The sequence below is a fragment of the Annulohypoxylon truncatum genome, assembly GCF_022578515.1.
Source record: "Annulohypoxylon truncatum strain CBS 140777 unplaced genomic scaffold F4807scaffold_3, whole genome shotgun sequence".
Lineage (NCBI taxonomy): Eukaryota > Fungi > Ascomycota > Sordariomycetes > Xylariales > Hypoxylaceae > Annulohypoxylon > Annulohypoxylon truncatum.
In genome coordinates this window covers 964,928-977,150 of record NW_025953789.1, presented here as the reverse complement: position 1 = coordinate 977,150, position 12,223 = coordinate 964,928, and the positions used below count along the sequence as shown (strand labels likewise).

Sequence of the window (12,223 nt, the reverse complement as noted above, 5' to 3'; positions counted from 1 at the left end):
TCATAACAACAAGTGGCATGCCTATTATGTACCTTATCGGCGTTAGGCCATTACCCTCGTGAGTGCTTCGCTTACAATAATATCTTACTGATACAGAGTTTACCCCCCACATTGAAGTCTTCCGCAAGAGCCGCTGTGAGTCCCTACATAACCAAGTCCTCTGTCTGTGTGGTTTCACTCCGCTAGGGTAGCAATCTAAGAAGTCAGTTATGCAAATCTGTCCCAAGGACCGGCGAGGACAAGAGCAAGGCATTATCAACACAATCTTTCAAGTCGGTGCAGTATACCCTTGAGATATAAGAAGACCAAGGATGCAAAGAAAATTTCTGAACATCTATTGTAGGTATGATAGGAGAAGTAATTAGCAAAGTAGTGTTGTAGGTCTTATGTATTTAAGTAACCTAGTATTGCTAATAAGCCCAACCGGAAGAAGAGGCTCATCGTCACTCTTGGCTTAGTAGAGAGTTAAGCAAAGCAAGAAGAGGTCAGACTTAAGCCCTTACCTTAATTTAAACTTAGATAGATTTATTATTGCTGAAGGATCGATATGGACGTAGACAACTATTGGGCATCCGTAAACCTTCTAGAAAGGTTTAACGCTGCTATACTATCTCGGATAGAAGACTCGGCTCCAAGGTCATCGAAACACCAGGTACTGGTATATTTCTGACGATTCGAGTAACTCGTGATACTTTTACGACATCTTGTCGCCCTTCGAGTAGATGGCCCATGAATGGTAATACTTAAGCAACCTGATGTCCTGTGCTACGGTGTGAAATCATTGCCAGTGCGTTCCTTAGAGATACTTATCCATAAGGTGATCAACACTACCTAGGTAAGCAATGAAAGAACATGTCACGAAATAAAGTTTGCACTAGCAAACTCTATCTTCTAGCGTACTCACTTGACGGCTGTCGTCTAGCCGTCCAACTGTATCATCAACTAGCACATGACAGCTGCCGGCTGCACTTAGTGGCAGAAAGTACACACCGCCGACAATTCTGCCGCACCGCCCGTGATTCTGCCGCGGCAGAATAATCTATATATACCCAGCTCTCCACGTTTACTTTTGAATTTTTGTTCCTTTCTTCTTCATGTCGACAAGTGAGTTCTCCCCTCCCCTACCTGGTCCCAAACGCCAAACCCAGACCCAAATCTATACCCAATCACCAATTCATCAATCACCAACCATTCGCACAAATAGACCGAACGAGCTAACCGCCGTTGCGCAAACAGTACTTCAGAGAATCATTTCTATAGTATTCGTTCCCACTCTGTGTTCCCTACAGGAGCCACAGATCCCACCCTGGTTGATGAACGCATATCCCCGTCGCCCCAGAGTGAAAATCCATTTTACGGGAGCACTGAGACCTTTGGTCGCTTTGTTCCTTAACTCTCGCACCGTCCGTGAGGACGGCGGTAACTTCTGGCGACAGATCTTGCTGTATAGAGAGTGGTGATGATCTCAACCCCGATTTGTCGCGGTCTTTGCCTTCGGGCGCGCGGCCGGGGTGGGCGATGGTGGACGTCTGACAGGCATATTCTTTCTTTCCTTTTTTTCGTTGCTATCGCGTGCTTGACGCGCGATGTGAGGAAGAAGCTATCTAGTCTTATCATATCTTGTCTATTTGACTGGCTTAAGGTAAGGTCCCCACTGCATTTGATAGCAAATCCGGCATATATGACCCTTATAATGATACATCAATCAAGCTCTGTTCGTCGCCCTAGAAATTATCTAACTATTATCAAAGTACCGTACCAACTTGAATTAGTAGCGTATCCTACGTTAGCTGATGTTACGCTACGCGTTGAACTACTAGTATTGTAATTATGGTAAATATTCTCACGTCTTCACTTGTCACGAGAAAATCCAGTTTGCATGCATTGTATGTAAAATGAAAATATCATTCGTAGCCATAGAGGCTTGTACGGGGCTATTCCCCTTGTCCTAACCTCGCGGTCGGCACATATGCTCTGATGCTCTCATACGACAATCCCCCGTATGCTTCGTTGAGATGTCGTACTTCCATCAATCAACAAAGCGTTTTTCTACGTCAACCCAACGCCGAATGGATATGCTAATATGCAGGATATCTTAATTTTTCTTATGCCGGCCTCATTTAGCTCTTACGCAATCAAACCCCCAATAACGCCTTGCCGGGTGCTTATAATCACAACGCCGTCCACTGGAAATCACCATCGATGTTGACCCATTTTCCATCCTCCATTGCCTTCTCCCAGCCCATGATCACGGCTATCAATCGACATCCCATCGCACTCATAGTACAAATGACAGAATCGCTAGCTTGACCAAGGACAGCCAGGTCCATCACGTAAGCTCGGCCAATCAGCCCTCTAAGCCGCATGGTCTCCGCCGACGGTCGTAACGTTGGTTGCACGTCGTCTGCTGCGTTGGCATTATTTATCGTCGATCGACCTAAGTTCCAGAACATGCTCGCAAAGAACCCGCCCTCCCAACCGAAGGTCTCGTCGACGAATTTATGCATCACCGACTTATCCGGGTTCGCGCTTTGGATATGTTGCTTACTGGCAAGCTTGATTTGCTCCTGGGCGCGAAGCGAGCCCGAAAACTCTTCCGACTCGTAAACGTCAGGATCGTCTGACGCAACTATAGAAAATGAATGTTGCTTTGCAACTAGATCCTCCCCTCCGAGGGGAGTACTGTGGTTGTGATATTCTTCGACAATTTCTTTAGATCTTTGCGCATAAATATTTAGGGGTATATACGCCCCATTATACTGATATTCATATGGGTGTAAATCGCCATGTCGAATATGAACCCCGATAATCAGACCATCGTGATAGGCACCATCCGTCGCTTTAGCCATCGCTCTTAGCTCCTTCACGCGATGCTCTACATAAGGCTGATCGTCATCATTGAGACGGAACAAGGCCTCGTATCCAACTCGAGCGAGATCGTATATTGGCTTCTCTCGCTCAACGTTACTGCGGCGGAGATTCTCGTATTCGGCGTTGAAACTCTTGCCGAAGGTTTCAGACGCGGTGGCAGATGAGACAACCAAGTGGCGCGCAGTGTGAGGGCACGGCAGCATCTCGTGACGCGGGGGCGGGTTGCAGTCAGGCATTGGGGGTGGCTTGAAGATGGCGGTATATTCACCATAAACCCATCGCGAATCATCAATGAAGAAAGACCGTTTTTCCTTCTGGGCGAGACCATATGCCATCCACATCATCATTAATGTGGGACCCAACCCAGCATCGGCCGACTCAAGGACAAACGTCAAGGACGTTTTGCAAATGCCCCTATCGACCAACCCGTCCGCTCTATCCCCCACCAAGTGACCGTCTTGAGCCTGAGCAGTCACTTTCCACGCCTTTCCCTCTACACCCGGCAACAGTCCACGTTTCTCAGCATCCCTGACATCGATGAAGTAAGGATCCTCGTAATAGTAATCTGTCTGAGACTGTTGATTCGTATGACCATGTAGTTCTCTAACATGAGCAGCGACCTCATGGCACTTAACACAGATATCCGAATACTCCTTGACGGTTAGAGGGAAAGAATACGTAGGCGGGATGGAGACCGTCCACTTCGACCTGCCGTTCCGGTCCGTCACGGCAATAGGCGTAGGAAAATCCGGTAAGTCATACTGTCCGACCATCTCATATTCTTCACGGTCCAAGGCCCACGAAACAACCGGGACTCGTACCTCCTTCTTTACGACGGCCCTAACAACAAATGTGACAAGTGCTAATCCGAGAACCCACACGATAACTCGGACGACTCGGCTTGGCCTCGGTCCGTTGGACAACTTCCGTGGCCGGGGTACCAAGGCTGGCAGTCCGGGAGAGGGCGGAGGAGAGAACATGAGGTGGTTGAAGTTGAAGCGTGACGAAGTCGCGGATAGAGGTGCCTTTTCATGCTGGTAGGACGCGGCCCTGCGCAGATTAATTCGAGGTGGTGAGACGATCATCTTGGCGTGGGTGCTCTGGGATAAGTCTAAAGTCGGCGGCATGGCTGAAGTATGTAGTGACGTCGAAAGCGACCTCACTACTGTGACATCCGCGGGGATGGAACGGGATATCGGGATTCGACGTTATGTGGTAATCACAGCCCGCAGGCGTGTATAAGGAGTGACAGAAAGCCCAGCTGAAAGAGGCTGCGGCAGAGAGGGAAGTTTGAATTCAAGTGTGAAAAGGAGCGACAGATGATTCAAAGACAACGAAGACGGCGATTACCTATTAGAGCCAGGCATCAGGGCATACAGCTCGTGCGGTTTCTCATCTACATCTGCGGTGTATCGAAGAACAAGTTACCACCTAACTACCGAAGATGGTGAACCTCGAGTGGCAGAAAGTGAGGAAACTCCGGGTGGTGGCCGAGCCTTCGTGCGACGCGGTACTTGTATGCCTTATTGTCTTCGACACTTGGAGGTGATCGTGCCCAGAAAAAGCAGGTGATCGCTCAGGCGCAGGTGAGCGACGATCTCTACTCAATATTTTCCTTTCTCGGCACTAGATCGCGCTGAGTAGCCGTCCGCCGGTGCTTAGTATATGTATAGTATGTACAATATTTCCCAGGAAATGGGGGAAACGGGGTCGACAAGGACCCAATATATTTGACCGCCCAATGCTTTTTGGTGGTGAGACGACGATCACAGGTATGTGGTCCAATGGAGCCGAGGAATACGACGAACGATGTGCATATGAATAGCCAAATACTCTTGGCATAAAAAAAAGAGAGGAAGGACCACGATAGCCACAGGCTTACAGGGCTGAGAGCAACCAGGCCGGGGGAAGGACGATACGGAAAATATTTTGTCGATCGAACAGAAAAAGTAATTAAATTAAAACAAACAGTACTTGACAGTACTCTTGTAGAAAGAAAGCTAATGAGAAAATCTACCTTCGGTTCTCTCCAGATCCTTTTGACGCAAAGGAAGATGCGCCGAGCCACTTATTGGAAAGAGGATAAGTGCGTGGGAAAGGAATGGTGAAAAAGAAAAGAGATGACAACATCGTGGGTTACGCAGGGTAGCGGGATGATGTCAGACCACACAGACGAACGATGGAGAGACTTAGATTTCCAGATGTCCAGCTCTCCTTCCAGGAAGATCGACCAACCGTAATCTTAATGGTTCCTGATCTCCATCGGGCCTGTTATGGATTTGCAAGGGGTACATAGTAAGGCGAACTCTAATAGTGCTGGATAATGTATCTGAAGCAACAGATGGAATTTTGAGTTTAGTAGACACGTTAGAATCGCCTAACGGCTTCATAGAAACAAACTAACAAACAACAGATTGATGAGATGAAATGCGCAGTACGTATACGTACACACACACCTCTATTTTTAATATGCCATGGTTGGAAGAAAGGACGAACGGCAACGTACGTTGGACATGGACGGCACCTGCTTCTATGCACCTATTCATGGGTATTATATTATTCAAATTTGGGTAACTATACGCGGTTGCAGTTGGATGATGTCGTTCCGCCTTGGGACTGTAAACTTTATAATAATAGCCCAGGAGCCCTTGTGGCCGAAATGTACCCTCTTTAAGCAATAAGAAGTTAGCTCAAAGCCGCACCAATTGTTTATGAGCCAATTGCAATTTCGCTAGCAATTTAGGTTCGCCGAGATTATTATATACCATGCATTTTTTTTTTATGATTCCCCATACTGGCATAGGCATGTGTACCCCAATTCTCGGGTGACACGGTGCCATCGAGTTTGACGGCGTAAAATCCATGCGTTATCTGATTGGTCGGCTTCGACTAGAGATGATCGCCATTTGAAACCCCTGAGCATTTTGAAACTGCGCTAAATGTCGCTACAAAAGGTGGATTCCACCTCATCGGGTGCCCATTGGTGCGTCGATTCGGAATTTGGGGGCATGACGATATTCTACTACGTAGTAGGCACCATTTCGTCTAATTCTCTAGGTCCCTTGTTAGGTCCCTTGAAAATCCTCTCTTTTTATCACAGGCTCACTTGACCGTCTTTAGAAAATGCTCTGCACAATCCCATGTTTACATAAGACGCAAGCGGACACGGACTTGACTCCCGTTGGCTTTCCTAAACTTCGGATTGCCGGATACCTCGGCGCCCTTTCGCCAACCTCCATGGATGACAGCGGCGAAGTTCGAGTTGGCTGGGCTTGGTTGCCTGGTTGGTGTGGCAGTTTATCGTCGCAAGATCTTACGTTGACAACCTAGTCAAATCCTTGATTTGTTGGTTTTTCTGAGGGGCTACCGACGATCTTGTCAGACGCTCTGCCGCGAATGTCTGTCAATTGAAAGTTAATAGGCAATTCATTACCCGCCTCTTAGCACGCCTCGTCAGCTGGGTCTGCTAGGTCTGAGTGGCGTCAGACCCCGCCATCCACTCCTATTGGTCCACTCGTCTGCCGTGCGAACGCCAGTTAGACGCAGCATTGGCTCTTTGGGACCGGAGGACGAAGACGTGACCGCGAAGGCACCGGTGGAAAGGCATCGTTGGACCCAAACTGATCACACAGACTAGTTCCTGTATTCGCCGAGTGGTCCATTCAGACGAGCACGTTGTGGTTGCAGGAATGCGGTGCCGCATTGACGAAACGACAATTCTGTGCTCCCACCAATCCTTTCTAACCTGGTTACCTCCTCACCACATCCTGCTGTGCCACCTGAGATCAAAAGCCACGAGTATTTAGCTAGATCTTTGCGGACCATACCCTCTCCCCGGAATTGTATTAACCACTGTCATCCACCATCTAGCCTCTCTCCGTGTTCGGAGCAAAGTGTCCTTCCGGACGCCATCCGTACAAGAGCCATCTAGACCTTACAACTCCGCCGGTTAATCATAAGATGACGACGGAGAGGCGTGTAGTTTAAAAATAGCACCATGGAATCCATTCATGCCTAGGTATCATATTGCGTACCTCATCCCTTCGGACGATCATCTGACTGCGATGGAGTTGAGTCCGGTTGAGTTGGTTGTTACACTTTATTAGATAGCCCCCATCATAGAATTCAATGCCACGTTGTGAAAATTACTATATTGAATCCAGTTTCAACTTTACTGCACAACATATTCATTCTAAAGAGGCGCGGGCCAACAACCCATCACCTAATCCACAGCATCGTTCACTTTCAAAAGTTCCTTGTAATATCCGAGCGCTGTAATAGGCCACGTGCAGGATCCCAAAGGTATCGCGGATCTACCGTCTTTTGAGTCATCACGCCCGAATCTGGAGCGGGAAGCAAGCCTAGCACATAAAACATACATAAGGTCTTTGAGAGAAATATGATTTCGTCGTTTGCAATGTGAATAGCATTGAGATGTACCACTACAATTTCCACAACTGGATGGAGTCGACCGATAAACAATGCAGTTGACCGAACTCCGAGTGAGCGCTCGCTCCGGGCTTGACGGAAGGCTAGCTACTTCACTATTCTTCAGAATCATCTTGTAGAAAGGATGTGATCACCTAGTGTCTTCAGCAAAAGAATTTTTTCTTTAAAAAAAGGAACAAAAGGCTAGGTATATCCCGGACGCCGGATGTCAGCTTCGTATTCTTCAGCTTGTCAAAAGGTCCTAAGAGGGCCGATGTGGTTTCACAGATTCAATAGAATCATGCATAGAAAAAAAATCCTATGGTAATTAGATCATATTTACGCCTCCTTTTTATGAGCCTGGGCCCGGCATAGGTTTCAATAATATACAGAGAAGAAACCCCCCCAGGGGCCAAAACAAGGTTGCTCTGCCACCTATTCACGTTTCTACCCGCTGCCATTAGGAAATAAAACAATCCCATCGCCCTCATTTAATACATGATAAAAAAATAACATTGTCCGACGGCTCGGAAACGGTAAAAAATGATCCGTCAACTTCCTTTCCTTCGTCAGAATATTCATGTTTCACAGGCCCCTCGGCGTAGCAAACAGATGAATTGGATCGGGTATAAAACAAACGGCAGAAGCAGTGCCAAACCGGAACGCCCTCGTTAATTCGCAAAGATGATAGATGCTGCCTCCTGAATCGCCAATGAGGGTATCTACGCCTCCAGCACGACTTGCATCGACTCGCTTCCGTGCAACGGTTCAACATCCCCATTGTTTGTTTCGGTCAATGTCTCGCGTTTGCGGTCGCTGACTACACGAACGCTGCCTCGGGAGCCCCTGACAATGTCGCCCGCCTCGACCCGATCCTGGATCATCTCGTCTAGGATACGGCTCATCTCATCAACGCTTCTGGTTCGCTTTTTGATCGGCGAGTGACCTTTGGATATTGGTGGGTCGGGAAGAGCTCCTTGAGGTGGCGGGCTTGCTGCTTGTTCATACAAGAGAGACGAGCGAGTATCGTTTCTAGTCTCGTTCCTAGTTTCGTTCCTAGTCTCATTCCTAGAATGATCTCTCGAAAAATCAATACCCTCAGCAACATCTCTCGAACGAGCTGCGCTCCGTAGAGCTGCTAACATCCTGTCCTTGTCATCGAGTCTTGCTCTCAATTCCGCAATCTCGGCATCCTTCTCCTTCATAAGGGTAGAAACACTGTGATCTTCGCCAACCATGATGCCCTTGTTAGGGGCTGAGAGGCCAACCGAAGTTCGCGAGGAGCTAGCACGACGAGCTTGTAGGAGACGCTTTTCGAGCGTGGCGATATATCGGTTCTTATCAGCAAGATCCGCCTGTAGAGCTTGGTTCTGGGCTTGCAAGGACGCTGTGCCATCGCCATATTCACCCAGACTATCCTCATCCTCGTTTGACGCCTGTTCCCCTATGCTGGACCGTCGCTGCCCTATTGACCGTCGGCCAATTGTTGACGATGAAGAATTCATGGAAGCGGTTCTCTCTAGGACTGAACGACTGCCGTTAGAAGTCGTGAGGGATGTCCGTATAGACGTCTGAGAAAACCTGGAGTTGGCGTGAATTCCTAGCGCACTATACGTTCCGCCAGTGTTTACTCCTGTCGATTTCGAGCTAAGAATTAGTCGGTTCAGATGGTCGATCCGCTCCTTCAGTGCCGTACGTGCTAATTGCATCTCCAACATTTGCTCCTCATGCCTTGCCTCCTGTTCTTTTTCACGAGCACGCTCTTCTTCTTCGTCTCTATCCTTCTCCTCTTCCTCGGCCTTGTTGTTATTTGACTTGGCCTGAGTCTCCAATTGATTCCTGAGTTCCTGAATCTCCATCCGGTAACGTTCCAAGAGAACTCTGGCTCCTCCTTCTCCTCCGGCGCCGAGAGCTTCTTCGGCTCTTTTGGCATGACTAACAATGCTGTTCTTTGCTCTCGAAGCGAACTTAAGGGTGTTTATCGTTTCGTTTGCATGCGAATTTGCAGAGGCTGCACTACCAGCCGAGCCAGTCTGGATCGTACACAAAATACTCACAAGCGAGTTGCCGGACAGAGCTCCTTGCAGGAGTCGAGTCAGCTTGCTATCTCGGTAAGGTAAGTGCTTCCCATCTTTGTCCGCCCCCTTTCCGTCTTTTTCTTTGTGTTCCGATAGCTTGGATATAACGGTTCCTAGAGTTAACAAACTCTTGTTGATATGAGATCCTTCTGTCCGGCGCTCCTTGGACTCCGCAGCTTTTTCTGAACCTGCTAAATCGATCAAGCTCAGCGTGGAGACACGAACACCACCGGGAGGTAAGGCCTGTCGTTTGCTGTCGCCACCTGCGCCGCCAGGTATGCGTTCTCTGCTTTCAACCACGATCTGCACAACAGCATGACTGCGAGAGCTCCTAGCGTTGAATTGCGTGCTCGCAGTTCTACGAGCTTGATCGCCACGGGCAATTACTCGTAAAAGCTGTGTGGGACTTTGGACGATCTCCTCTTTCAGCGGAGTGGCGTAGACACCCCGCTTGCTGTCCTCCCGCAACTTGATCTCCTCTTGCGCGCCCATCCCGGGGCCGTTGCCGGAGGCCATGCTTAGGAGATCGTGGATCTTCTCGTTGTAGATCTCCAAGTAGCTAACACGCAACAGAAACTCTCTAGAGGGAGTCTCCCGAATGTACGAGAAAATGTCCGTTATGGCAAGAGGAATCACACCAGGTGACGACGCGGTTCCTTGCATGGAAAACGTCTTTCCAGTGCCTGTCATACCATATGCGAATACAGTGCCATGGTAACCTTCCATAACCCGGCGAACTAAGCGCTTGGCAATGTGGTCGTAGACTCTGCTGTTGTCATCATGTGTCGTGAAGACATTATCTACCAAAATCAGTTAGTTAACCATTTGACAGAATAAGCACGAAACACACTCACCGTAATAGTAATCGCCCCCTTCGCGGCCACGATAAGCTACTAAAGACCTGCGGCCATCTACCATCCATTCACCTTCCGGATTACCGTTGTTACCTCCGGCGTCGGGCCTTACCCTGACGCTGACGATAACGTTGCCCTTACCCTCCATCCCTTTAGAAGAACGCTTATCAACGGTTGGAGTACCCGCTGTTTCAGCTAGATCGTCATAGGTTGTTGCCGAGGTAGAATATGAATCTTGCGCAGAAGAACTACGGCTTTGTGGGGGAGAGGAAATACTAATAAGTCCGTCCGAGTTCCTCGCGCCGGCTCCGCCGAGAAGTGACTTGCCCTCACCGCTACCATTTAATAAACTTGGTACTCCACTGCCCATATGAGCCATCTTAGAGGTTGGCTGGGGCGTCCGTGATTTTCTCGATGGGGTCACTGCCCCAGATAAGGGGCTTGGGAGGCTTGTGCGGCTCGGCGGCTGGGGAAACGAGTTTATGCTCACGGTTTTCCTAATAGTCTTTCCAGCGCTGTTGACCCCATGTGAGCTTTTTGGAACCGGGAGGGCTGTCGTCGGTGCAGGAGACGGGGGAGGGCCGGGGTAATTGGCGGAAGGTGCTCGGAGGCCACTCTTAGGCGTACCGTGATGATTGCTATGAGTTGACAAGGAACTAGTGCTCTTGCGGGTCTTTGCGATGGGCAGGGCCGGAAGAGCGCCGGTTGGCGGGCCATTCGAAGGCCGCGGTCGGGGTAGGGTGGTCGCCATATTGAAAGGAGTGTCTATGACCTGACACACGAGAAAGCGGGAAGAATAGGTAGGTTGATGGTTTTTTTCTTATGTTACCAATTACAACTCCTTACAGTACGGTGCTAACAGATTAACGGCAGGCAAACCAGATCTAAGAAAACTATAAGATCAATGGCATTCTTTTCGTTTCATAGTCAAGGCTTTCCGTATAGGGGGGTTTCCAGAATAGAGCCTCTTTATTCCTTAATTCGGCAACGGAGAAACGTTCGAGGATAGTCACAGTCGGGATGAAAAGGGAAGCGGGTATCGAGTTGGTGTGACGAAACGTAGCCGAAAGTTACGACCCCTCACAGGTCTAGGATGTAATTATCTCGATTATATCGATATGACTTGGCTTAGTAGGGTAGAATGTTGGTGAAACTCCACGTGGGTGAACAAGAATCCAAGTTGAATTTCAAAAGGTTCCAGATTAATCTATTCAAGCACCTGTCAGTACGACACATATTCGAATATCTAAGCTTTGCGCCGTAATTGCCAACATTGTTAATTGAGTCACTTACTTCAGTCGCAAGTACCTCTACGTAGGTACTATGTAGGTTAAGGTGAAAGCACGTCTGATAGGTATTGTGTTGATACAAAGTCCAAACGCGAAGGCTGACGATTGGGAACGGGGGGTATCTCCAAAGTAGTCGAAAAAAAATAGTTAAGAATGTACTATTGCCGGAAACTGACAATAGAGAAATCCAGCAATTCCTGGTTTCGCAGCAAAATGACAACGAATACAAAGAACAAATGAGACCGTGTCGGTGGTTGGGTAATCTTTCGGCGGTTCGAGATCTACTTTCTTTTGCTGAGTCCCTGCGAAAGATGGATGGGGCCGAGACACTTTTTAGAGACACCGCGTATCCGATTTCTATTTTCGGTGAAAAAAGCGAACGAATATACGAAGTATAGGTAGCTATCTCGACAACAAATCGTCGGGAGGAAGAGGAAGTTGCTAAAGTAAAAATTAGACAAGTATGTAAATTACAATGAATGAATGGCGGGCGTCGCGATCGGGCAAGCTACCTGAAGCACCCAACGATGAATCTTCTCAAAAGAAGCATGCGCGAAGGTTAAGAAACTGGAGTTCATGGATCCGGTGGAGAGAAGGACGATAGAGGTAGCGGAAAGTGCTTGCTTGCTTGCACGCAACTAGCTGGAACCCTAGTGGAAGCAGTGGAAGTAACAATCTCGAAGTGGTCTGGGCTTAGGTACTT

The 12,223-nt window shown here is 48.5% G+C and overlaps 2 protein-coding genes across 2 annotated transcripts; both read right to left on the bottom strand.

Annotated features, from left to right (window-relative positions):
* Positions 1–1,906: 1,906 nt before the first annotated feature.
* Positions 1,907–4,234, bottom strand: F4807DRAFT_203718 (uncharacterized protein). The gene has a single exon (XM_047993837.1). The coding sequence runs from the start codon at positions 3,996–3,998 to the stop codon at positions 2,172–2,174; it is 1,827 nt and encodes a 608-aa protein (XP_047858398.1). The 5' UTR covers positions 3,999–4,234; the 3' UTR covers positions 1,907–2,171.
* Positions 4,235–7,905: 3,671 nt separating this feature from the next.
* On the bottom strand, positions 7,906–11,348 carry F4807DRAFT_203619 (kinesin-domain-containing protein). Its single transcript, XM_047993835.1, has 2 exons — positions 10,232–11,348; positions 7,906–10,177 (listed from the first exon to the last, which is right to left on the bottom strand). The coding sequence occupies exons 1-2, from the start codon at positions 10,980–10,982 to the stop codon at positions 8,022–8,024; spliced, it is 2,907 nt and encodes a 968-aa protein (XP_047858397.1). The 5' UTR covers positions 10,983–11,348; the 3' UTR covers positions 7,906–8,021.
* Between the last annotated feature and the right edge of the window lie 875 nt (positions 11,349–12,223).